The sequence below is a fragment of the Calypte anna genome, chromosome 1 (genome assembly GCF_003957555.1).
Source record: "Calypte anna isolate BGI_N300 chromosome 1, bCalAnn1_v1.p, whole genome shotgun sequence".
NCBI lineage: Eukaryota > Metazoa > Chordata > Aves > Apodiformes > Trochilidae > Calypte > Calypte anna.
Window position 1 is genome coordinate 187,615,231 of NC_044244.1, and position 26,020 is coordinate 187,641,250.

Consider the following 26,020-nt stretch of genomic DNA (forward strand, 5'->3'; position numbering starts at 1 on the left):
TAATGTAAACTCTTTCTGCAGAAGGAGAACTGGTCTGATAGGACTATCCTCTGTTGAGAGTTATGATAAGAGATGTTTCTTACAAAGCATCATATGCAACCATATATGTGATCCAAAATGATGGATCTTGTATGAGTTGAGGTAATCACAGAGAGACATGGGACAGCTTAATATGGGAACATAATAGAGATTTTACAGTTTGCTTAAAGACTGTTTTAACAATCCCAGTTCTTGGGATGAGGATGGATGATTCTTGTGAGCATGTGGGTCTGTGATGTACAATGAAATCTCTCCCTTATCCTCTGTAGAGGATGAAGGACAGATTCATAAACGTCCCCTGCCAGGTTATTTTCACAGTGATCCAAACCTGATGCTTTATTCCACAAGGTCATGGGCCATGTGGTATGTGCTGGCATGGACCATGTGCTAACACTACAGATTAACTTGAGAAGGTCTTCAGCAGTCCTTCTCTAGCAAATGCAGATTTTGTCATGGTCACTTGGGCTCTCCAAACAGCTTTGGCTCTGCCAACTCACACCATATGAAAGGAGCGATGCCTTCTGGGCATCACCCTTCTTAGCTGTCTTAATTAAACCCTACAGGCTAATCTATGCCAACATAATTTCTTTATATCCCAGTGTAAATACAGTCAATAGTTGGCAGGAAAAGATTTTTTTTTTCTGAAAGGGGTTAACTAGAGAAAAAACCTGAACATTTCTCCTAGGAATAGCTTAGAAGAAACTGACATTGCCATTATTGGCAGATTTCCACCATTCATCTCTATTAGCCATGTGCTGGATTTTGCAAAGAAGATTTAAATTTTTGTCCAGCATTTTCTTACAATTTCTATTGAATTCTTTACAGCCTGTTAGGTTAATATGAGATATATTTAGAAACACAATTAATGATTCTAACACTCCATTCTTCTGTCCCCAGGGGAAGTCCATTGAAATAGTTTTCAGTTTAGGCCTGTGCAGCAAAATAATATGGATGATCACATGATGGAAAGCATTTTGCACAAGTAAACAGATTTAAAACATAGTCAGTGAAAATTTCACTCTTCTTTGGCAGAGAGAAACAAAAGATTATGTGGCCAGTGTTGTAGTAAATGCACTGACTTCCAGAAAGTATGCAAGAACCAAACAGAACTAAAATGCAAAAGCTGTGTGAGAATTTGCTTCCTGTCTGGAAAATTGGATTAAAAAAATATTTCTGTCCAAATATTCACTCACCTAAATTTTAAGGAGTATTTGAACTACTTCTAATGTGTAAGAAGATGACAAACATACTAAACAGGATTGGAGCACACCAAAAAATTGGCCACCTTTGCTCATGGCACTTACTGTCCAGAAAGACCTTCTCTGCCAAGCTGCTTTCCAGTAGGACAGGGAGGTGTTCACTCCTCAATCACAGCAACAGTCAAAACCAGACAGACTCAACTTGGGTAGAAAAAGATTAATTTAATCTATCAGGAGAAAAAGAAAACACAACCAGGTCTTAATACTCTCATCCCACCCATCCCTTCTTCCCAGGCCCAGATTGTCCTGTCACCCCTTAGCTGCACAGGTGGATGGGGAGTGGGGGTTTAGGGTCAGTTCCCCACACGTTGTTTCTGCCTCTCCTTACTCCTCGAGGGGAGGATTCCTCATAGCCTTCCCCCACTCCAACACAGGGTACCTCTATGGGAGAGATTCCTTCACAACCCCCCTGATATGAGTCCCTCCCATAGGTGCAGTCCCTCAGGAACTGCTCCAGCCTGGGCTGCCCACAGAGCCATGGCTGCTTCAGGAACAGTCACCTTCCCTGGTGCGGGGTCCTCCACAGCTGCAGATCCACATCTGCCTCACCATGGTCATTCATGGCATTGAGGACAGCTGCCATCCCACCACAGTTTGTGGGGAAATCTCTTCTTGGGCACATCCTTCCACTCCTTCTTCACTGATCAGAGCACTGATCTGCTCCGGCATTGCTCTCACCTCCTCTTCTCCTCTGCTATGCAGGTCTTTTTTTTTAAGTTTTGTTTTTCCTTTCTTGAATATGTTACTTGCAGAGAGGAATCCACCTTCCCAAATCTGCTCAGCATTGGGCAGAATTGGAACCAGGGGAGCTTCCAGCAGCTTCTCACCCGAGCCACCCCTGTGGCCCATCTGCTTCCCAAACACCCCTGCATTAACTAACACCCCCAGTTCTCTCGTTGACAGTGCTGCTCTGTGCCAACCTGTCCCCATGGTGTGCGGGCTCTGAGAGGCTTAAAACCCCAGCCAAAGGAGGGATGGATGAACCAGTGCATCATAAGAGAGAAAACATTTAATTTTTAAGCATTTGAGAAAGGAGGGTGAGCAGAAGAGGGCAGTTCTTGGACGTTCTTAGTCCTACCCTCCCCAGCTGCTTAGTACCTGGGGGAACTGTTGCTCCAGTGGGATCACAGCTCCATATCTGAGGGCAGACAGAAGCAGCAGCACCTCTTTCCCCATGCTCTCAAGCAGCACCACAGCCAGGAGCAGCCCTCCTTCATCCAGTGTCCTTTGCTCCCCAGCTCTGAGGCATCCTGGGCGCATCCCCTGCCTGCAGGTACCTGCCTCTGGCCACTGCACTCTGCCGGGGTGCTCTGGCTGGGAGCAGCAGGGGTGCTGATGCCCCACTCTGTGGGGCTGTATTTCTTCACCCCACTCAGGTTCCTCCTTCCCTCTCTGGGGCTGGGCCACTGGGACTGCATCCTGTTCCCCAGGAGCTCTGGGTGCTCCTGCACCTCCATCCAGCTGGGGGAGACGGATGGCTCCCCAGGAAGGGTCCCACCACAGGCCCAAAAAGCCCTTTGATCCCTGGACAGCTCTGCCTTCAGCTCCTTGCTGAGCCGCTTGCTCAATACCTGGGCAGTTCGGGCAGCCTTGCAGCACTTCCAGAGATGCTCTCCTGTGACCATGCTGCAGGGTGTGTCCACACCCACAGGGTTCTTTGCCAAGTCCCCCCTGTCCCTGGGGACCTCCTCCTGCTTGGTCCCCTCTGGAACTTCCAGTGGGAACTCCTGCCCAAGGGCTGGCCCTGGCTCCTGCTCCCTTTTCTTGACAGCCTCAGTAGACCGGGGCCGTTCTGTGTACTTGAGTGCTGCCAACTCTGCCATGGCACCGGGCCAGGGTTCTGGGAAGGAGTAGATGGAGGTATCCCCTGACAAGGAGCCCATTAAACACGAGTTCCTGTGCTGCAGGGAGTCCATGGAAGTCTTCGTCAACATGGAGCCCGGTGAGGAAGAGCTGCTCCTTGATGTGGAGGCCAGGGAACCCAGGGAATCCATGGAGGCCAATGGGGCCCCCAGCTCTGTGTTTAATGTCTCCCCTCGGGTCCTACAAAGTAGAAGAGGAAAGAAACTCTGCTGCATCCTGGCCCAGAGCTCTGTCAGGACCATGAGGCTGCACCCCCTCCTCACCCGGCAGGCAGAGCTGCCCAGTATGGGCAGGGGCAGGGCACAGGGTGAGGGTCTGGAATACACTCTGTTCTCTCCCCCAGTACTCACGATGTCTCCTGGGACACCTTCCATTTCTTCACTTCTCTGTCAGCCTGGGAAAAAGCTGCTGAAGGAGGAAATGGAGTTAACAGCCGGCAGACCCCAACACAGTCCTGCATCAGGGCTGCCGTGGGGTGCCAGCCATTTGTGGGTGCTTGGTGCCAGGGCCACTCACTTCTTTCCTCCCCCAGATGGGCTCTCCTCATGCTCTTCTTACTCTTTGATTTCTTCCATGGTTTCTGTGGAACACCCAACATCTGGGTGAGACAGGAGCAGCTCCTGGCCCCACACCAAAGCCCCCCATGCCATTCTACCCCAGCCCACCCAACCCCACAGTGGTGGTGGGTGTGCAATGTGGTGGCACAGTGTGGTGGGGTGTGGTGGTGTGGTGTGTGGGGTGTGGTGGTGTGGTGTGTGGGGTGGTGTGGTGTGTGGTGTGGTGTGTGGTGTGGTATGTGGTGTGGTGGGTTGTGGTGGTGTGGTGTGTGGGGTGGTGTGGTGTGTGGTGTGGTGTGGTATGTGGTGTGGTGGGTTGTGGTGGTGTGGTGTGTGGGGTGTGGTGGTGTGGTGTGTGAGGTGTGGTGGTGTGGTGTGTGGTGTGGTGTGGTATGTGGTGTGGTGCGGTGCGGTGTGGTGTGTGGTATGTGGGGTATGGTATGGTATGTGGTGTGGTGTGTGGTGTGGTGGAGTGTGTGGTGTGCGGTGTGTTGTGCAGTGTCACCTACCCGGTGCTGCCTGACCCACATAATGGCAGAGATCAGGCTGACCTGTAGAGCAAGCATCATTAGTGAAAGCGGCTGAGTGGAACTGGTGAAGCTGTAGCGCCCCATGACACCAGCTCCTCTGCAGCTGTGATGCGCCCAGTCAGCAGCACAGGTCCATGGTGTGGATCCTCAGTGTGCTCCTGGGTGCCTGGTGACAGAAGCCCCAGCAATGCCAGTGTGGCAGAGGCTGAGGTTGCAGTCTGCTGAGATGATGCCAGACTGTGGTGTTCATGACTTGATGACTGCTGCTGTCAGGGCCAGAGCCCCGTTTTATAGTCTGCCAGTCCCTCGTGACATAGTGGGGCAATCAGAGCCCCCCCTTTGTGACATCAAGGGGCAGTGATAGCAAGGGGATGGGATGTCCCCATGGAAATCAGTGGTGGCAGCTGGGGGAAGCCCACAGTTTGGACAACAGGGGACCTGGCAGTCTTTCAGAGGGCAGGGAGGATGTCCTTGTCTGTGTCTGTGCGCACCTCCAGCAGCTCTACTCCAAGGCACTGAGGCCTCAGTCTTGCCCCCAGCAGCCCTGGCTGCTCCTGCACCTTTATCTTGATGAGGGTAAAGGGGAAGGGCTCCCAGGTGAGTCCCACTAAAAGCCCCTGTCACACCTCCCCACCAGGCCAGCTCTGCCTGCAGCAGCAAATCACCAACTGCACTCAACTTTTAGCAGCCTTCAGGCCCTCAGTCAATGCCTTGCTACCAAGTGGTTGTTGAGATTGCCATTACCTTTCAATACTTAAAGGAGGCTTGTAGGGACATTTCAGCATAGTCTGTAGTGACAGGACAAGGAGCAGTGGTTTTAAAGTAAAAGAGTCCAGATTCAGGCTAGATGTGAAGAAGTTTTTTGCAATGAGGGTGGTGAAACACTGGAACATGTTGCTCACAGAAGTGGCAGATGCCACACTGAAACCACAGAATCATAGAATCATCCAGGTTGGACAGGACCTCTGAGATCATTAAGTCCAAACCTTGAATATTGAAACCATTTGCAGAACTTTTGCACAGGGAGGTCATGAAGCTTGGTTGCAATCCTGTGAGGTTTGTGAGCAGCAAGCCCCAGCCAGCAGTACTGCATGCTTCCCTCTGGGGGCTTTAGAGCAGCTTCTTCTGATGTAAATGGGAGAAGCCAGCAATGGTAAACAGGATGATGCACACAAATACAATGCCTAGCCATGGCTGACAATTCTACAAGCAGTTAGTAACCACAAAATAAACCTTTATCTTTATATAAACGCAAACATGTTTATTCAAGCAAACATAACTCACAAAAATGCCATTAGAATGTCCAAATGATTTTCTTCCAGCAAAGTGTCCAAACACATTCTACGGAAAGACTATTGGCTTATATTTAAACATGTCCCATTATTTCTGTGTCTTGGTATATCTAGAAAGCATTTAAGCATGGGCTTTCTATCTAGGAATATTTAGGCTTTTTATTAAATGAGGAATCAACGAAGTCTTACAAGCCCAAGAATGGCTACAAATAATGGTCTGTGTCTGTTATTGACAACTCATTGTTGAATGGAAACAAATTCCAAGATCAGACATGGCCTGGAAAATCTGTTTTTTTTCAGGACTGCTTAAAGTAACCTGGATAGTTATGTGTGGATGTAGCAAAGGAATCTTTCTGTATGATAGGAGAGAATATTTTAAAAGGAAAACAGATAATTAGAATGGTTACTTGCCCACCCATATCTACTGCTCTGACTGTCCTAAGTTTGAGACGGAGCAGCTCAAGATGCTTTGAGATGTTCTTTGCAGAATATGTGTCTATCAGAACTAGGACTTTTCAAGCAGATGAAAGGCACTATGAAGGACATGTACATAGTTCTTCACACACGTTTTATCATCCCTGGTTTTCACAGTTTAATTGCAAGCAGCACAGATGATACAAAGTCCTGTCTTCTATGGATAAAGTTTAAATCTCAACAATACACTAGAGGTGGCTGTTTCCGCTCTATAAAGTACAGGAGACCTTTACAGAGACAAAATGAGTTAAAAAAATGTTTGGAGCTAATTGCTATAGAGGTAGTTAGAATGGTGAACTGAGTATAGTATAGGGTATATTTCCTCCTTCTTAGTGGAAATAGCACTGCCTAGCTGTATTTACAGTGCAGTACACAATAGCACACATTACTATCACTAGAAATTCCCCTACCATTTAGACTGGATTCAACACACAACAAGCTTTATGGTTTGGATATAAACTCAATGGCCTTGACAAGTGAAAATGAGCTTGATAGCTGTATGTTATTCTTGTGTAGACATCACACTGAGGACTCTCATTTGCTGAAATCTGCAAGGATCTTTTTTTATTTTCAGATCAATCTCAATAAAAATTGCTACCAGAGATAAAGAGACAGCTGGGGCTTTGCTGCCAGTAATGCTTCACACTCCCTCTCAACACAGGACCAGTCACACCATGGCCACTGCTGTATCACAGTGTCTAGAGCAACTCAGTTCCTATAAGAACAGGTGATTTCAGTGGAAAAAGAGAAGTACACCACAGCAATTTTTATCAGGATTTAAATTTTTTTCAAACAACACAGGGAGAAGAAGAGTTGCTCCTCATCAGGGAGCCCAGGGAGTCCATGGAGGCCAGCAGGGCCCACAGCTGTGTCTGATGCCTCTGCTCTGGCCTTGCAAAGGAGAACAGGGAAGAAACCCTGCTGCATCCTGGCCGCTCCATTGGGACCCTCAGCCAGAACCCCCTTCTCAGCCAGCAGGAAGGGCAAAGACAGGGCACAGGGTGAGGGTCATGGGTACAATGAATTATTTCTCCTGGGATGAGTTGGGTTAAGCAGCTGCTTTTGAGGGACTTTCTGAGGGCTACTGTATTGCCTGGCTCTGTGGAGCTGCATCTCTTCACCCCACTCAGGTTCCTCCTTGCCCCTCTGGGGCTGGGCCACTGGGGCTGCATCCTGTTCCCCTGGAGCTTCGGGTGCTCCTGCACCTCCATCCAGTGGGGGGGAGGGATCGTTCCCCAGGGAGGGTCCAACCACAGGCCCAAAAGGCCCTTTGCAAAATAATATGGCTTATTGCCTTCTGTCAGACACCTATCCCTGCAGTCATCGAGACTGTGTTTTTTAGAGATTTGCAAAGTGAAAAAACATAAGAGCTCATTTTGGAATAAAATTTTACTTGTCAACTTCTTAAGGAGTTCTAGAAATATCAGCATAGAACTTTAAATACTTCTCAGTATTTTTGTTTCTTTCCGGCTGACTGTACTTCATATAGTCCTTTTTAAATTAGGATACTTGGTGTACTTAAGGGCAAGTAGTTGGAGGACTTTATAAATCTTCAACATTTTTCTGTGTTTATTTATAGTAATAAATTCTTTATACAACTATGATACTCTAGCCACTGTAATTCTCTAGACAAAAAGCATGTTTTTCTGTATGTCTGGTGTCTATTAGGTATATAGCTTTGTTAATTCAAATTATTTTCTGTAGAAGGACAGTTAAAAATGTTGGGCACAATTTCAGCGTTAATACTTACATTTACCTGGAACAAAATTAACTAAACTGCACTAAACTGTTGGCCCTTTAAAGGAAATACATCCCCATACTACTACTCTATAAAGACCCAAAACACTGTTCCTTGCTGAGGAAGACAAAGCACCAGGGCATTTCTTGTCCTTTATTAAAAAGATAGCAAGACAAATGAGGCCTTAAATGTACATTTAGAATTTACTACTCCCTTACATTCTCAGGAGAGAAGGAGATTTTAACACACAACAGCTCCAAATGCTGGTAGCACTTGTATTCTACAAGCTCCTTGCTTCAGAGAAAAGGCCAAACTGATTTCTGCAACCCAGGATGAAAAGAAGCTGTTTACAGAAGCTCATCAAACTCTAGAGCATATCTAGGTTGGAGACACTATTTAAACTTTCTGTCTGCTTCTTTTATTTCCCAGCAGCATTACTGCAGCCAAAGGCAATGTCTGTGTCCCTCCTGCTCTCTGGTACAGGGGCCAACTTTCAAACTCTTTTCCCCTCCAAACCAGAGCTGCTATTTAATTGAGAATGGTGCACAGGCTGTGCCAAGTCCTAAATTATGCCTGGGAGTTATTTAGGAAACTTTGAGCAAAAATATACCTCAGGGTCTATCCTAGCAATTAAACAGGATAAACCATCATTTGCTGTGTCTAAGACTGTGCCCTGACATTGTTTAATTTACTGTTACTGCCAATAGGAGTACATAGTGGTAATACAAAGCATCTCAGATGATATAAATTCTGAGCCATGCTTAGATGCTGAATATAACTCAGAAGTGATATACTGGTATATCTATATCTATATATATATATATATGCTGGATATACTATAATTTCAGTGATATACTGGAATAAACTTAAAAGGAGGTATTTCCTACTTAAAACTAGAAATACCTATTGAGTAGCTACACATCAGTGTATTCTCACAAGGCATAACTCCCTGCTTTGTGTTCTGCTATACTACTCAACAGAGTGAATGATTAACATTCATAGATGTGCAATAAAAGCTGTATTCATTTAGGTAGTTATCCCAGATGGGTGAGAACCCAGCCGAACCAATGCAGACAGAACAACTCTGGTTACCCAGGTCCCCCTTAGGCCCTGTTATTCCCAAGTAGCACCTCTACTTTGCCCTCCCTTCCCCACATGCAGCAGTTTCTCCCAGATTCTAGGTGCTATTCCTACCTCCAGCCCTCCCTGTGAACACAGTTGCTTTTTGGGAGCAGTGAGGGGCTGGGCTTGGCCATCTGGCATCCTTCCTGCTGCATTCTTGCCATGGCTGTGGTACTGTGATCTGACTGCAGCCAGTGGTGTTCTTCATTGGGATGCTGTAGCTACAAGACTCTACCTCCTCAGCAGACAGATTGTGTCAAACAGGGGGAGGTGTAGACAGGGTGCCAGATAATCTCACATAGGCTTCCCCACCCACAAAATGTTGGACCAGATGGTCTTTGGAAGTCCCTTCCAGCCTGGGCTAGTCTACGGCTCTATGGGTGTTGAAGGATGTAAAGTTTGTGCTCACTCTTGGAATTTTGTTTCTGCTCTTTTAATCTCTTGAGTTTTTCCTTACAATATTCTGGAGGGAGCTTTCCACACAAGATTTTAACCTTGCACTTTGAGATGTGGAAGTGAAAGGTTTGTGGACATGGCTTCCTTACAGGGTTCAAAATCATGGAAACAACAGAAGAACTCTACATTCAAATTTTTTATTTATTTATTTACTTTTTACTCTCCTTGCACTGAAGCCCCTGTCAAGACTTTTGAAGGTACCAATAACATTTGAGCAACTGGATTTACCCATATATAGAAAACTTATGAAGAAAATCCCAAGTATGTGTGCTATTGCCTTATATTATTCTACTACACACAAGGTTCTTACTCGTTCAGCACATTAATTTTAAAAAATCAGAATAAAATACTTGGATGGATACAGCCACTAGATGGGAGACAAGAGCTGCTTAGGAACTGGGAGCAACAGTGCCATGTGATGCACTTAGGGAGCTCCCATCAGCTGCCACCACCAGCTGTGACATGCCACACTGGAGATGCACACTAAGACATCTGGGACACTTTTCTCAATGTGCAGAAGCAGGTTATTCACTGAACTGGAAACAGGTTTTCTTATGAATTGGTAGTCGTAGCAATGAATTGTTGAGAGATGTATTTTAAATAACTGTGTTAATTCTCTGCCTCCAAATGGTTGTGCCGCAGGAAATTCTCCTCTTTCATCTGCAGCACTGAGGGAGGCTGAAGTTTGAGTCCTTACAATGTCACAGACTTTCTGTGTAGCTTTAGGCAAGCTGCTTTTTTCCTCTGTATGTCAGTTCTTCCTTGGATTCTCTTTTTTTCTTTTTCCCATTTAGAGTCATATAATTGAATTTCTTTTCCTCTCCAGTGGAGATTAAGACAACAGAGACTGTGTGATTATAATACTGTGTCATATAGAAATGTTTTTAAGCAGTTTGTGGATACAATTTTTAGTAAGAAAGTTTGGATTTTTCAGTTTTGTGGGAATCCTTATATTTTACTTTAGCTGGGATAACAGAAAATTGATCCAGCTTGTTGTCTAAAACTACTTGTAAAAACTAACCAAGTAAGTAAAAAAGATAAAGAAATGTAATAATTTGAAACAGAAAGACATACTGATCTCTGCCAAAAGGGATGTGGGTTGAGTAACCAGTGGAGTAAGTAACCAGTCATGTGAGAAATTAAGAGATGATTATAGTAATAAGGAAAAAGGCAGTTTGAACTCAAAACCCTTTGCTGAGGTTTTTAATATAGCAACACAGACAGAAAGAAATGTAATTGGGCAACTCTCACAAATGATGCCTGTAATATCCAGGTAGGACCTTGAAGTGCACTGCAATATAAGTGTGCTTTCAAATCCATCTTGGGAGTTACTTCACTGAGACAGACAGAGAGACCCATATAATCCCTCATCCCCACCTCTGCCAAGTTTGGCAACATCTTGATATCAGACCTGGAGTTTCTTTTGCTTTTTTACCACCCCACCCCCCTGACCCCCCTTACCTTTCCTCTATCTGTTATTCTTATTTTAGCTTTTTCTATTTTTAATTTTTTCTTCAGCCAAAAATTTATGTTCTGAACCTTTGCTGACAGTGTTTGCCTGAGCACAACTAATTGAATTGTGTTAACACTTCCATTCTTCAGTAAAAAAGGAACAAATAAGACCACCACAACTCAAAGCTATGCATCAGTGTCCTTGTTGGACTCTGGCTTTCTGTGCCCAAGGCCAGCTTTGATGCAGTCTCATTTGGGTTCTCTGCCTCTTGGCTCTAGTCCTTGTGCTTGGATTTTGCTGATCCTGACCTGCTGACCTGCTGGCCCTGCTCCTGTGTTCTGCAGTGCCACTGCCCCTCGCCATGCTCATCACCTTCTGCCCTGTCTGCTCTGCTCCCCGACACTCTATTTTCCATCCTTGTTGCTTCTTTCTCCTTCTGAAAATCTGCCTTGCTTTGTCTTCAAGAAAACAGGACAGCAAAATTAGCAACTTCAGACCATCTCAATGAAATTTTTTTCTCCCTACAAAGGACTTTAAAAATGACGGTCAATTGTGGGCAGTTTCCATAAAAATCCCCTCTTTTACAGGAGACAAAGAAAAATAAATCATAGTAAAATTAAAACCTCATCCACATTTTAGCTATCTTTAAGAACTTATAATAAAGTTTATGCTTTAAATATGATACATGGAGAAGGTGAACTGTACTTTGGAGAAGCAGGAGTAGACTCTGGGCAGACCAGAAACAAACCTGGGCTTCTAAAGTTCAACCCCCCAAAATGTAAAGTCTAACACCTTCTCAACTTCAGATATTTTAACGACTGCCCAGGTGCAATCCTTTGCAAACAGTGAGGATTAGCATCACTTGGCTAACCACTGCTCTTCAGTACTGCTCATTATCTGCTGCTGCCCAAACACGTGTATCTGCATCCATCCCCCACATGAATGCTGCCCGGCCTGTGACTCTGGAGCTCCCACATCTACTAATGCTATAGAAGTAAGAATTTGGTTAAGGATATGAGGAAGTGTCATGAAGGAGCTGCGGCCCTCCTCAGTAACTGTGATCCTCAGGAGGGGTGAGGCTGTCACCTTTGTTACGTGACTGTCACAGCTCAGCAGTTGGTACAGACCAAAAACCAGAGAACAGGGTTATTCTTTATTACAACCCCTACTCCCTCTCCAGCCTCCCAAGGGCAGGTAAAAGGGGAATAAGGATGAGACTTAAAGTCGGAAATTAAAACGGAAACAGATTTACTGGAACAGGGGAAAGACAGTAACACGTGGCATAAGGAACAAAATTACAAATGTATACAAATATATACACAACCCTATCTCGATGGTGTCAGGGATCAGTGCCTGAGGGCCCCTTGCAGCAGGGCTGACTCAGGGCTGACTCCAGGGCTCTTCCAGCACCCGATGGATGTGGATTCTGAGGAGCCGTGGGGAGCTGGGGGTAAAGGAGCACAGGGAACAGTGGCGAAGGAGCAGAGGAAAGAGAGGAGAACGGGCTGGGGTCTGCCTGACCATGATAGAGCATGGGCAGGGAATGGGAGGGAATAGACCCCTCTGTGTTTTGCCCCTCTCAGGGTCTGAAACCCTTCCTTTAGTTCCTCCAGCTCTAACTATGACAATGACCACTGTGCTGCCCACACAGCAGCATTAAGCTACGTTGGAAAGCCTACTGTGTCTCCTGATTACACAGTTCTGAAGTTGTCATGAAAGAATAAATAGCATTTAAAGCCCATGGATTCTGACTAGGCATGAATGTAGACTTCCATCTCTGCCTCTGCTTCTTAAACCAGCTTTATTATACAGTGAAGGGAGGATTTGGACAGGAAGGACTTGGACAGGACCATTTCTTAGCCTGGCAATGTTTTGTCTCCTCTGCTTGTGCCTCTCTTCTACTACATTAATAGCTTTTCATTAACAAAATCTTACTTCTGGCTAAACTGTGATAAATTACTGCATACCTAGAACAGAATCATACAAATAGGCATGACTCATTTAGTTCTTTTTCAGAAGGTGATAGCCTTTCTTCAAGGAACATCAGGCTACTTCCTTCCTTGTCTTAAATTATCCCTTGAGAGCACAGGAACTGTTTTGAATAGGGGAAAAATATAAACAACAGTGTGAATAGTGAAATGCTATTGAACTGCTACTAATTGCAGTGCTGTAGCGTGCACGGGGGAAGTTGATGCAGATTGGATAAACTGAGCAGAAATCACATCCATGGTTTCCTTAAAGCCTTCCTCTGCTATGCTACCAGAATCAGCAGTTGGTAAATGTCAACAGATAGTATTTTCATTTTGCTATGGAGCAATCTATAACTGAAAAAAAAAAAAAAAAAAAAAAAAAGCACTACAGACCCTTCTTTTGAGAATGGCAGGAAGAATTGGCCTCAGGATATTCTGTTCTCCATTTCTGTATCCTTTGGCTACACAGAGATAGAAAACCTGTACCTGCTGTTGTGAGTCACATTTCTTTACACAAGAAAGAAGCATCTTTTCACAGCAAGCATTTTGTTCCTCTTTCCACCTTGCCCATGCTCTGCTCTTGTTGCAGGAGACTTTGCAACTGCTTGGCTCCTTCAGGAACCACCTGCTTGCTAACCCCCTCTTCAATGCATTGATCTGCAACTGGAGATCAGTGATAAGTGGTGTTCCTCAGGGGTTGGTACCGGGACCAGTGCTGTTTATCATCCTTATCAGTGACATGGACAGTAGGACTGAGTGCACTCTCAGCACTTTTGCTGATGCCACCAAGCTCTGCAGGGTGGTCAACACGTTGGAGAGAAGGAAGGTCATGCAGAGAGACCTTGACAGGCTTCAGGTGGGCCCATGCAAAGCACATGAAGCTCAGCAAGGCCAAGTGCAAGGTCCTGCACCTGGGTCAGAGCAACCTCAAACACTGTGCCAGGCTGGGCACAGAATGGATTGAGAACAGCCCCGAGGAAAAGGACTTGGGGGCACTGTTTGATGAGAAGCTCAGCATCAGCTGGCAGTGTGGTGCTTGTGGCTTAGAAAGCCAACTGCATCCTGGGCTGTATGAAAAGAAGCGTGGCCAGCAGGTCAAGGGAGCTGATTCTCCTCCTCTGCTCCACTCTTGTGAGACCCCATCTGCAGTATTGTGTCCAGTTCTGGAGTCCCCAGCATAGAAAGAAGTGAGTTCAGAGAAGGGCCATGAAGATTATTGGAGACCTGGACCACCTCTCCTGTGAGGAGAGGCTGAGAGAGCTGGGGTTGTTCAGCCTGGAGAAGAGAAGGCTCTGAGCGTACCTTATAGCAGCCTTCCAGGGACTGAAGGGGCCATAAGAAAGGTGTGCAGAGACTTTTTACAAGGGGATGGATTAATAGGACAAGGGGAAATGGTTTCAAACTATAGTAGGGTAGATTGAGATTGAATATGAGGAAGAAATTCTTTAGTGTGAGGGTGGTGAGACTCTGGAACAGGTTGCCCAGGGAAGTTGTGGCTGCCCCCTCTGTAGAAGTGTTCAAGGCCAGGCTGGATGGGGCTTTGAGCAGCCCAGTCTAGTGGGAGGTGTCCCTGCCCATGGCAGGGGGGTTGGAACAAGATGATCTACTGATGATCTTTAGATGAACTGATGATGGTCCCTTCCAACCCAAACCATTTTGTGATTCTGTGATTCTATGAATAATGAACAAAATCTACTTCTAACTAAAAGAGGACAAGGACTTTTTTCCTGAGCATTAGGTAAAGAAACCAGAACTAATACAGCACATCCCATACAGCTTTAATCTATCACCCTCAAAAATGGGATAGACACATCCAACCTCCTTGTTGGAAATGGTCCATGTGCAAGTTGTGCCTGGTAAAGTGCAGGCTCAGCTCAGAACCATGCCACGTTTTTCATTGCAATTTGATACAGATAATCACAGAACACTGATTATACCCACCATCTAATAAGCTTACTGATATAGACAAGTCCAAATGGCTGTATAATAGGGCATGTGGCTCACCCACAAACCAGGACTGGCACACCTGCACCAAGCTATCACCTTTCCAACTTCCAAGTCATGATTGTCTCTTGCTAATCAATAGCACTCTGGACCAGTTTTCCTATTCAGAACATAAATTGGTGGATTTCCAGAGATACATATATATATATGTGTATATACATATATATGCATGTATTATTTCTAAACTGTATACAATTGTTGAATGCAGAGACAATACTGGAAGCAGCTCTTTCTCTCCTCAGTGTCTCTTTGTAGTCTCATCTTGGTATAACTGTTAAATACTTCATTATTTTGTTTCTGAGATAAAACTTACCTCAGACCCTAGTGTGAGAATAGGAAGAAATTATGAAAATAGTAAAAAGAAAAAAGGGATGAAGATAATAGAGTCATTTCTTCTCATGTTGCACACAGGATTGTAACACTAAACAAGTACTGCATGAAGCAGCTTTGAATTCTATTACCAGAACTCCTGAGTATAATATTCAGCATTAAATGTACAGGAAGTGCTATTATTTCCTTCAATAATATACAGCATTTGTAAAAGATTGATATGCTCATTATTTTGAAAATTTCTTTGTGAAGTAAAGAACAGAACAAACTTTTATATAGAAGAGGTGTCCACTGTACTGATAAAGTAAATGCCATTCAAGGTACATACTCCAGAAGACAACAGTGAATCCTTTTGTTCTGCTAAATGTGTTACTTTTGGGGGTTTGTGATACAGTTTTACGCAACTGACAATTCAAAAGCAAACATCACAGTGCACAAAGAATTGGATCTTTCAGGAGAAAACTGATTTGTCAGAGTGTAGTAAGATTTATTTCTAATTACAGTATAGCAGTGCTTCTCTGTCAATGGCATACATAATTTCATTGTATTTACACCAAAAGCTGAAATAATGGCTGCCCTTTTGTGACACCGATGTTTCACAAACCAAATTGGCTGCCTATGAAATAAACAATGCAAGAATTTTCTGTTGCTCTCCTTTCCCCTTGTCCCTTCCCTGCTGGGGTGGGTTTACCTTGGCTGTCCACCAGGTGCCCACCAAGCTGCTCTATCACTCCTGAACAGACTGATCCCAAGTCATGCTACTAAACCTTTGTGGCCATCCCGAGTCAGCCCACCACAGCAGGCTCAGCACTACCTCCAAGGTGTAAAGCAGAGCAGCTTGAAAAAGGAGCAGAACCGGAATCCATCCTTATGCAGATGTGACCAGCAGGAGTCTGCATGCAGGAGGCAGCAGCAGTGGCTGCTCTGGAGTACAACTCCAGTTGCAGTGGTCCAGGTGGACTTGTGCTTGCTCACAGTGCGAAGATATTATGCAGGCAGAAACAGGCCATCAGTTATTTTTTTAATTACTCACTCTGGCTAAAAGACAGTGCATGTGATTGATTTTTTACCCTGTTTAATAGGATGCCTTCTGAGGATGGAAGAAGAGCTTCTAAACGCTTCCGGAATATGGGCGGCTGACCTGAATTTCTGAGATGAATGCAAATGGTACACTTTGTAATTTTCATAGAACACTGAATAAAGCTAAGCACAGATGAAAAAGAGCTGGATTACCATGTTCACTGAACAAATCAGTACCACTCAAGGACTTCTACATATAGAGCAATTGCAAATTTCATAATAATAAACTGATCCTGGAAAAATCCTACAGATACACTTACGCCAGTGCTCAGTTGTCTGATAATAATTGATTTCCTAACATCTAGTATTTTCTTTTTTTTTCATTGTTTGATAGGATTTTTTTCCTCAGAATTAAATGGAAATTATTTATGCAGCTATTTTTTAATGTCTATAATTAATATTTCCTGCAGCTTAAAAAATATCTTCAGTATTGTCTTTTCATCAGTAACTGCCTCTGGTTTTACGGTGTCCTACAGCTACTTCTACTTCGGGGAGCTCAATAAAACAGATAAGCCTCCTCCCCTTCACACTCCTCTTTGAACATTACTTCACAGGAACACAAGGGCTGTGAAAGCCTTGCAGCTGTGGGAGGGACAATCCCCCCAAGATACATGAAAGGAGTCCCCACAGTGCATCCTGCCATGTGGATTTTCACTTGCTCTGAGCTGTAGTTCTCTGGAGCTTTTTAATAAATTAGAGCAGATTCTGAGAGTAATTCATTATGCTACCATAGGCTGTTCTAGTTCCCAAAGCTGATGTGAATCATAGGAGTGGGTGGCTGACAGCCACCTCAGGGCTCTGCTGGTGGGCCATGTCTTTCTGTGATATTACAGCTATAGGCATCAAAAGAGACTTGGGCTGATGTATTATATTTAGCTGTGGAAACTATGAATGGTAGAATTCCTTTTCAAAAGGGAAGGGATTTGCTTTACACTACCAAAATTCTTTTCCCTTCTTCTGTCAAGTTTTCACTTCTTCTGCATATACATGAGGACCTTGGCTCTAAGATCCAAACCCTTCTGGAATAATGCTGGGGACTGTGGAAATGGAGGGGAGAAAAAAAAAAAAAAAAGTGGTGTAAATCTGAAGCTGCCCCAGATTATCCATTAGTTAATAGGAAATCTCATGATCTCCCTGAGTGTCACTTTGTAAGCTTGCCATGCACTGCATCTGTTTTTATTTAATATCTTTAAGAAAAATGATGTAGGAACTGACAAAGATTCCCAAGTATCTGAATATTTGCGATGTTTTCTCACATGATCTTCTTCCTGAAGGGATGATGTACTTTGACTTTTAACTGTAATGAAAGGAAATTGTCACTGGCAGCACTCCAAATTAAACAACAAAAGGGAACCTGTATATTGGCAATGCTTGACTGTTAAGTCCCAGTATATGCAGTTATATATGCAAATACAGATATTTTATTTTCATTAAGTGACAGAAAAAATATTTTATGCCAGCCACATGATAATGATTCATGCTGGGAAAAATCCTGGTGGCTTTCTCAAATGTTTCTGATATTTGAACTGTTCTGATAATTTCCATTTGAAGAATGAAACACAAACAGCACTTTTGACAGCTGCAGCATCTTCGTAATCATATTCATTCTTCATCAAAGCTTAAAGACAGTCAACACACACCAGTGTTAACATCTTGTTACTCAACAAGCCAGTGGGGACCATCTCACATTTCTGTGTTCACCACAGCTGCAGCAATCAAACTTGTGAACAGCAGTTTTGGAATCTGAAGCATAGCTGGTTAACACAGTGGTCCTTTTCTGATCTGCTCTTCATCAGAGACATCTACAACATCACCATCATCTTCAGCCACACATCTCATACCAGGCATCAGTCTATGCTGGAGGCCAAGGTTGAAAGCAACTTGGCAAAAAAGGACCAGGGGCTCCTGGTGGACACCAAGTTCAACAGGAGCCAGCACTGGGCCCTTGCTGCAAAGAAGACTGATGGCATCCCAGGCTGCATTAGGCAAAGCATTGGCACCATATCATGGGATGTGACTTCTCCTCTGCTCAGCACTGGTGTGGCCACTCCCAAAGTGCTGTGTTCAGTTCTGGGCTTCTACATACAAGTCCAACAAAGAGCCACAGGGATGATTAACAGACTGGAGGAGAATCCCTCCTTTGAGAGAAGGCTGAAAGAGCTGGGGCTGTTCAGCCTGGCAGCCTGCAGAAGGCTTGGGGTGGTCGCATCAACAATCAACATGTATGAAGATAGGGTATAAAAAAAAGGTAACCAGGCTCTTTTCAGTGGGTACAAACTGAAACACAGGAAGTTCTCTCTGGACATAAGGAAACTTTTTTTTACTGGGAGCATGACTGAGCACTGCCATATGTTGTCCAGCGAGGCTGTGTGGTCTCCCTTTGTGGAGATAATCAAAAGTTGTCTGGAAAGGTCCAACTGGCTTGAGCAGGGGTGTGGACAAGATGACCTCCAGAGGCCCCTTCCAACCTCTACCATTCTGTGATTTCATGCAATGCAAATGGAAATCCAAAGCCTCTGGATCTGCTTCCAAAATGCCTGTTGTGGTAAGGCAGGCTGGTCCATGCATAGCATGAAACATCAGAGCAAGAAGATTTTACAAAACAGTCCCTTATTCAACACACATCAAACTAAATCTTTCTAAAGAAACTTAAGAATCTTCCAGCCTATCAGCTGCGTTTTGGTAAGATCATAACCACCAATCTTCTGACTTTTTAACAACAGTTTAGGATGTTCAGTGCTTGATATTTGTACCAAGAAAAAACAGGAATACTTGAACATGGGTTATTACAGACTGGAATACTGAGAATAAGGAATGGGTGTAAAAGGAAGCTCATGATTGTGACCAAGGAACAGGAAAGAAGTAGAGAGATATGTGCATGTTTTCATGTCGGTAATGAAATGACAGGAGTTACTGCTTTTTGATAATCTGATGAGCAATACGTTATCCAAGACCTAATGAAATGTGGATGCCGTATTCATATTCAATGTGTTTTCAAAGATTTCCTCTTAGATAGAAACCAGTGAGAAATCTTGGAGCAATGCCAATCACTTGCCAATCTGGTAGAGTCCACCCATAGATGGCAACATAATTGAGGTCTACCAAAGAATGGCTCATTAAAACACCATGCCAAGCAATCACCCTGTGTCTTAGCACCTGACTAAAACTTTAAATATGAACTGTCAGGAAAAGTAGAAAGTCAGAAAAAGCAGTCAAATGTAGGCCGAAGGGGTTTTAAGTTCTCTGCTGTGCCTGCAGTTCTGGTGTCCCCATATACAAATGACCACAGGATGGAAAGGATGGATGGAAAAAAAAAAAAAAAAAAAAAAAGCATGACAGTGATCTCTAAAACCGCTAATGCTTTGGAGAAGGTAAAAGCAGTAATTATTTTTTCATTACAAAACCAGGCGTTACCAGATGAAACGCACACTTTTTCTGTGCAGTCCCTGAGGGGCCAGGGGCACCCCCAGCAATGAGGCCCCGCTCATGCATACCGGGAGGCTCCGGTCGAGTTGCCGAACACCCGAGGGCAGATGCTCATCGGGGCACCCAGCAGCAGGGCTGTGGCTGAACAGGACACGAACCGTGAGCGTCATTGCTCTCGGCCCGGCCGCCCGCCGCACAGCCCTCGGCGGACCGGGACACCGGCAGACCCGGGTCTTGTCTTTCCGGCCGGTGTCTATGGTTCGCTCCCGCGGGGCTCGGCCCGTCGGGCGGGGCGCATGCGCAGCGCTTCGCCGCTCCGGCCGGCTCCACATCGGCGGAAGGGCGAGCGGAGAACCGGCGGGGACATGGACGGCGGTGGCAAGGAGGAGCTGGGTGAGGGGGGCTGTGCCGCCCGGCGGCGGGGGCGGACGAGGGCCGGCGGGATGGCGGCTCGCCGAGGGGTGGGGAGCGGGAGAGGGCGAGCGTCAGGGGCTGGCGGCCAACTTCCACCCCCCTCCCTTGCAGGCGGAATGGTTCGACCCGTTGGGGATGCGCTGCCGCGCTCAGCGCATCGAGGCGGGCGGGATGAACCATCCCACCTGCGGGAGGGGTGGGCTCTGTCCTGCTGCTCCTCCGCGTTAGTCAGCTGCAGCCTGGGTCTCCTGAGGGGGACGGACGGACGGACGGACAGGAAGGCGGGTGGAGGGCGTTGAGTGCCACGGACCCGCCCAGACTCGACCCGACCCAACCCGGCGGCACCTTGGGCTGGCGGGGCTGGGGGGGAAACGGAGCAGGGCGCAGGGACCGCGAGGCTTCTCCTGTCGCGGCCTCCTCAAAGAGGGAGACCCGGCCGGGGGCTCTCCCCAGTGGGGTGGGCGGGGGGCAGACAGGGGCAGGGGGCAGGGGTCGGTTCCCCTCCTGGCAGAACCTGGCTTTGGCAGGTCCCTGAAAGCGTCAGTCTCACCTGGCTGCCTCGTGATGTCATTGGGAAGCCACGGTGTTAGAAGTTTAGGAAATAATTTCTCTTTTTACATCTGTCTCTTTGATGCTCATATCTATGATGAAAGGCTGTGGGGTTTATTTTGTGTGTGTGGTTTGATACATTTGCTGTGCTGGTTGCAGTTCAGGCCTTTTTCATCTCGTTGCGTGAGAGCTGTTACTTGTTCGCAGTTTAATTAATCTGTCTGTAGGAGGCAAGAGGGAACGTGTAGGAGGTTGAGTTATAAAGTATGGCTTAGCTAATTCTGGGCAGACTGAAAGTCACATCTCAAATCTATGTTCCACTTGTAACCTGAAGAACTTGTCTGGTGATAATGATGGGAAGCAGGAGACGTTTTTCAGATGTTTTGGTCCCAGAGGCTGATCCCTCTTGCAACAAGATTGCTGCCTCCCGAGCAAAGGTGGCAAAAAAAAAAATTAATTGTAGTAACTTTTTTCTCTTTCCTGAGGTGCACAGATCTGACAGAATTTATATGACATAACAGTTGGAAACATAACTTCTTGTGGGATTGACAGATCAATACCTGGTAATATTTCAGAAGATTTTTCCTTTGGTCCTATTGAATACTTAATACAGTTTAAGTGTTATCAATTTGTTATCAATTGGAAGTGTGTTAATCATGTAGAAATGTGTAGCTCGGTCTGGACAGGACAGTGGATTATTTAAGACTGACATAATTTCCAAATAAATTATCTTTTGTGGTTTGGAGTAAAACCACTTCTCTGACAGTGTCTAATAAACTATGGAGACCTGTGCTTGCTTTTGTTAAATAACTCAAGTGGCTCATTTTATTAGTGTTCTGGATTTGACAGGTGCAATGCAAATGCAAAGAGTTATTGGTGCTTACTGAATGGCATTATTGACTTTCAACATTTGTTTAGGAATTCTCAGATGCATAAATGGTGAATAAATTCTACTATAAAGCAGAATAAGTTGATTAAACTACAATCTGTAATGAAGAGAAATAAATGACAAAGATACATTTTCCAAATTAAAATTTTTCCAGTTCTGGGGCCCTCAACCTAAGGAAGGTGCAAAAGGCCCTCAGCAGAATGACATGGAACTGCTGGGGCAAGTCTAGAGGGAGGGTGATGAAGATGGTCAGGAGGCTGGAGCATCTCACAACTGAAGACAGGCTGAGAGAGTTGGGGTTGTTCAGCATGAGTAAGAGAAAGCTCCAGGGACACTTTGTAGCAGCCTTCCAGTAACCTGCAAGGGGCCCAAAGGAAAGCTGGGAAGGGACTTTTCACAAGGCCATGTAGTGGTAGGACAGAGGGGAATGGTTTCAAACTGGAAGAGTGGAGATTTAGATAAGATATTGGGAAGAAATTCTTGACTTGTGAGGGTGGTGAGACACTGGAACAAGCTGTGAAGTGAAGCTGTTGTGGTCCCCTCCCTGGAAGTGTTCAAGGCTGGATGGGTTGGGGCTTGAAGCAGCCTGGTCTAATGGGAGGTTTCCCTGCCCATGCAGTAGGATTGGAACTGGTTGATCTTCAGTGTCCCTTCTGACCCACACCATTCTATGGTTCTAAGAAAAGTAGTGATTTGAATAACTGCATGAAGCCTGACTTTACAGTTCTTGAATCCCCCATCTCAAAAACTATTGCTTTTACCATGCTGGAAAAAATAATTATTAGTATTTAATAGGATTTTTAAAACCAGATGTTTTTTTTTTTTTATTTTTGTTTGGGTGTTCTTATATCTTTTATATTCAGTAGGAGTTGTGGTAGTAGCAATTAAAAAGAAAACTGACTTGTGTATAGATGATTGGGATTAACATTTAGCTCCCCCTTGAGTTACAAGAAGTCACAGAAGTTCATCAGTCTTGATGGGCATGCCACTAGCACTGCTATTCATATTCACTGTGTGTTGAGCTGTCATTTCCCTGGCAATTGTGGAAGTACATGACTGAGAAACGTGGCAGGTCCTGCCAGGGTCATATGTGTTTGGTGGACAGTGCTGTACTTCACAGTTTGATGCCTTCTGGAAAAATGCTGGGGAAGTTATTTATAGGCTGAAGTTTGGGCAATGGAGAAATGGGTATTTCTGCATTTGGGGGAGTAACAGAGCTGTACACCGAGCTGCTTACTGAGCCAGTTGCAGATAGTGAAAACAATGAGTGACAGCGTTTTCTTCCTAAATAATGTTTGTATTCTTTTCACTAAGCCCTTCCTGTTGTCAGTGGTGGTTGTTGCCTGACTTCTGGTCTGTGTTACACTGTAGTGGTGTCTCCTTGACTGTGTCTGCTATTCAGAGACATGATCTTGTGCTGTAAGAGCAGCCACAGGCCTGGTTAGGTGACAGAGGTTCTGGGCATGCTCTCTGGGTTGTGAACATGACATTCTATAGCTTATGGGAAAATACCAGCACAAAACCATGTTTTAGGTTAGTGTAAGTATTATGTAATTTTCTGCTTTCCTCTTTTATACAGCAGTCAAAACAGCTGCTTATTAAATTGAATCTGTATCCCTGTTACAGAGGCACTGGGTCACTTTCTGTATGGTGCAAGACATTTAAAAGGTCTGTGGATCTTGCTGTGTCTCTGGCCATGTTACCATGTTGCATATGAGCAAGACAGTGGAACAAGTTGCTGAGGGTAGCTGTGGCTGCCCCCTCCCTGGAAGTGTTCAAGGCCAGGTTGGATGGGGCTTTGAGCAACCTGGTCTAGTGGGAGGTGTCCCTGGCCATGCAGGGTTGGAACCAGATGATCTTTAAGGTCCCTTCCAACCCAAATCTGTGATTTTGTGAAGCTGAGTGAAAAGTGAAAGATCTACAAGACCCCCTTTGCCAGGCATGTAGTATGCATGCCAGGTGATGCTTGAACTAGACCCATATGCTCCTTATCCTGTGAATGAGTAAAACAGCAGATGTAAACAGTGATAAGCTATATGCTGTCCCTCAAATCTTTTTATGCTTGTATGTCAAATTCCATTCTTTCTATTTGACAAAACTGACTTCAGAATGCTGGAAGAAAAACCAAACAAAACCTAACAAAAAACCCAACCCAAAACAGATCACATAGCTAAATTTGATTTTGAAAAGGGATTTTAGATAGGACTTTGTCTGGGAGATTGTGTTTGACTTTGTTTTTACTATCTTCTTTGTCTTTACCTTGCTGTGCAGCCCTGGCAAACTGCTTCATCCTTTTGCCTCTATTTCCCCCATAAGTGGTGGAGGTAAAACTAATCCCTTGTGTGGATAAAGGTTCAATTAATTTCAGAAGTATAAATTGCTTGAGCATTATAGAAAAATTAACTAAAGTTTTCAGTGAAAATTCATTTCTTTGCAGAGCTTTTGAACCAAAGGATTAATTGCATATGCTATAAAAGCTTTAGAATTAAGTACATTTAGTAGCATTACAAAGGTTTCTTTGGCAGTATATCCATAAACGTTGGAACAGTCTTTGAGATAAAAAAATGCACTGGAAGATACAAAACTGGAAATACTGGTCATAACAATTTTAAGTACTACAGATTTAATCTTAGCATGCAACTAATTGTTGACTAGTGGGTCATAGATGAGAATATAGTGTTGGCATTCATGCATGATTACAGAGTGATGTGTTGCTGTAATGAATCACTGATTTATCTTCCCAGTGGGCTGAAGAGTCAGTATAACATTGCAGTGGCAATTTTGGAAGAAGCTGAAATGTGCTTTTTGTTGCCTTGCTTGATGGTAGCAGTACTTGCAGAGCTTTTTGGCATCCTGCTTACATGAGTGTTCACAGAAGAAAGCAGAAACAATGACAAATATTTAAATAACTGTGAAAGACACTCTGAAGATAGCCTTTAATCTGAGAAGATTATTGTGGCGGCATAAGGAGAAAAGAAATTCATACCAGCTGAAGGAAAGAGAGCTGAAGACTGGCTGGTGCTTTGGCTAAGTAAAAACAAAAGTTTATGTTGAAATGGATTTCCTCGTTGTTAGTTGTTTCTGAATAAAGATGATGCAAATTTTCATTGTGTCCCATGACTGAGCACGGAATTGGGTGATTGATGGCATATGGTGCCAGTCTGACTGTGCTGTTCTTTGACAAAGGAGTAGGTAACTTCTTCAGTGGTGTCTGGAATACCATTAATTAAAAAAAAAATAGACTTAAGCTTATTTTCAAGTCTCTAAATACCTTTAAGGTTTCTTGCTGTTAAGGATTTCGATACTGAAATCTTTTTCTGTAGTGCTATACATTTTTCTGTTTGAAGATTTTTCTAGTGTGAACTAAACATACCAGTTATTAAAAATCCGTGTATTTTGCTTAGGGCTTATTTGATGCAATTTTCATATGCATTTGTGGAATGTATTTTAATTAACAGGACTGTTATTTAAATAGATTACAAAATAAACCATAAAAAACACTCAGAAGCAATCTTTTTTAAGGACAGCTTACTCTGAAGCACTCTTTCAGTAAGCTATGGAACCACTTCACAGGAAAAGTTAAAAACGACACATAGTTTAAAAAAAAAGTTAAAAATTATATAGGTGAACTCAGGTTGATTAGATTGTAAGCTCTTCAGGGCAGAGGCTGGGTTTTTTTTGTATTTCTGCAGAGCAGTGAGTTGCTTAGCATTTCTAGACACACAATATGTTAAATAATTGTCAGAGCTGGAATAATGGTAACAGTAATCCTGAGATGACCAGATGGCTTTAAGCAGGACAGATGAATTTTTGAGCCAAGAAATTTGTTGTCTTAGAAAACAAGTCTTAAAAAAAGGAGGGCAGTGCTTAAGTTTGTCTAAATCCATTCTTAAAGGACTACACTTGTGATCAGAAGAAAGGCCAGGAAATTGAGAGAAAAGTAAATTGGGATGTCCGTACAATTCAGAACCTTCTGAGTGTGAGCTGGTTGTGTGGTAAACAGTGTGTAAGTATCTAATGTTTCAGAGTAAGGCTGGAATGGAAGAGGAGCAGTTCACTTTTCTCCCTTAACTGAGCAGCTGCTGATACTCACCAGAGCTGTTGTCCTAAGGGTCATTCTCATCCCCTCATACTGCTGACTTACTTGCTGCATCTTCTCATTATTACTTAGCATTAGTAACAGCATTCTACACAATGTGATGTATTCAAAGCTGTAAAATAATTTAACAATGATTTCTTAAATATGTTGTTGAATCTCATATGATCACAGGCTGTGCACAATTGGAGTTTGACTTGTTGCTAGTGAAAACACTTAAGATTATTAATTTAAACTCAATATTTTTAAAAAATGAAATTAAGCCTACTTACATGCTCATGAGGTGAAACTTCCAGTGTTGACACTTTGCTTTTTCTGACTCCTGAGGGGACAAGCTTTTACTCCAGAAGAAGTGTACAGAGGTCTTAGTGGGTGTTGAATGAGTCCTCCAGTGGCTCATAGCTCAGAGGACGCTTACTACGTACTTCAGAACTAATCAACACAGTGCTGTGGGAGTAGAGGGAAGGAACTAATTTGCT

At 44.2% G+C, this 26,020-nt stretch overlaps 1 protein-coding gene across 1 annotated transcript in view; it reads left to right on the forward strand.

Annotated features, from left to right (window-relative positions):
* Positions 1-19,913: 19,913 nt before the first annotated feature.
* Positions 19,914-26,020, forward strand: part of SLC36A4 (solute carrier family 36 member 4) — a 99,663-nt gene continuing 93,556 nt past the window's right edge. The window contains exon 1 of the mRNA XM_030456314.1: positions 19,914-19,986. Within this exon, the coding sequence (XP_030312174.1) occupies positions 19,959-19,986 (28 nt within the window). The 5' untranslated portion in view covers positions 19,914-19,958. The remainder of the gene's footprint in view (positions 19,987-26,020) is intronic.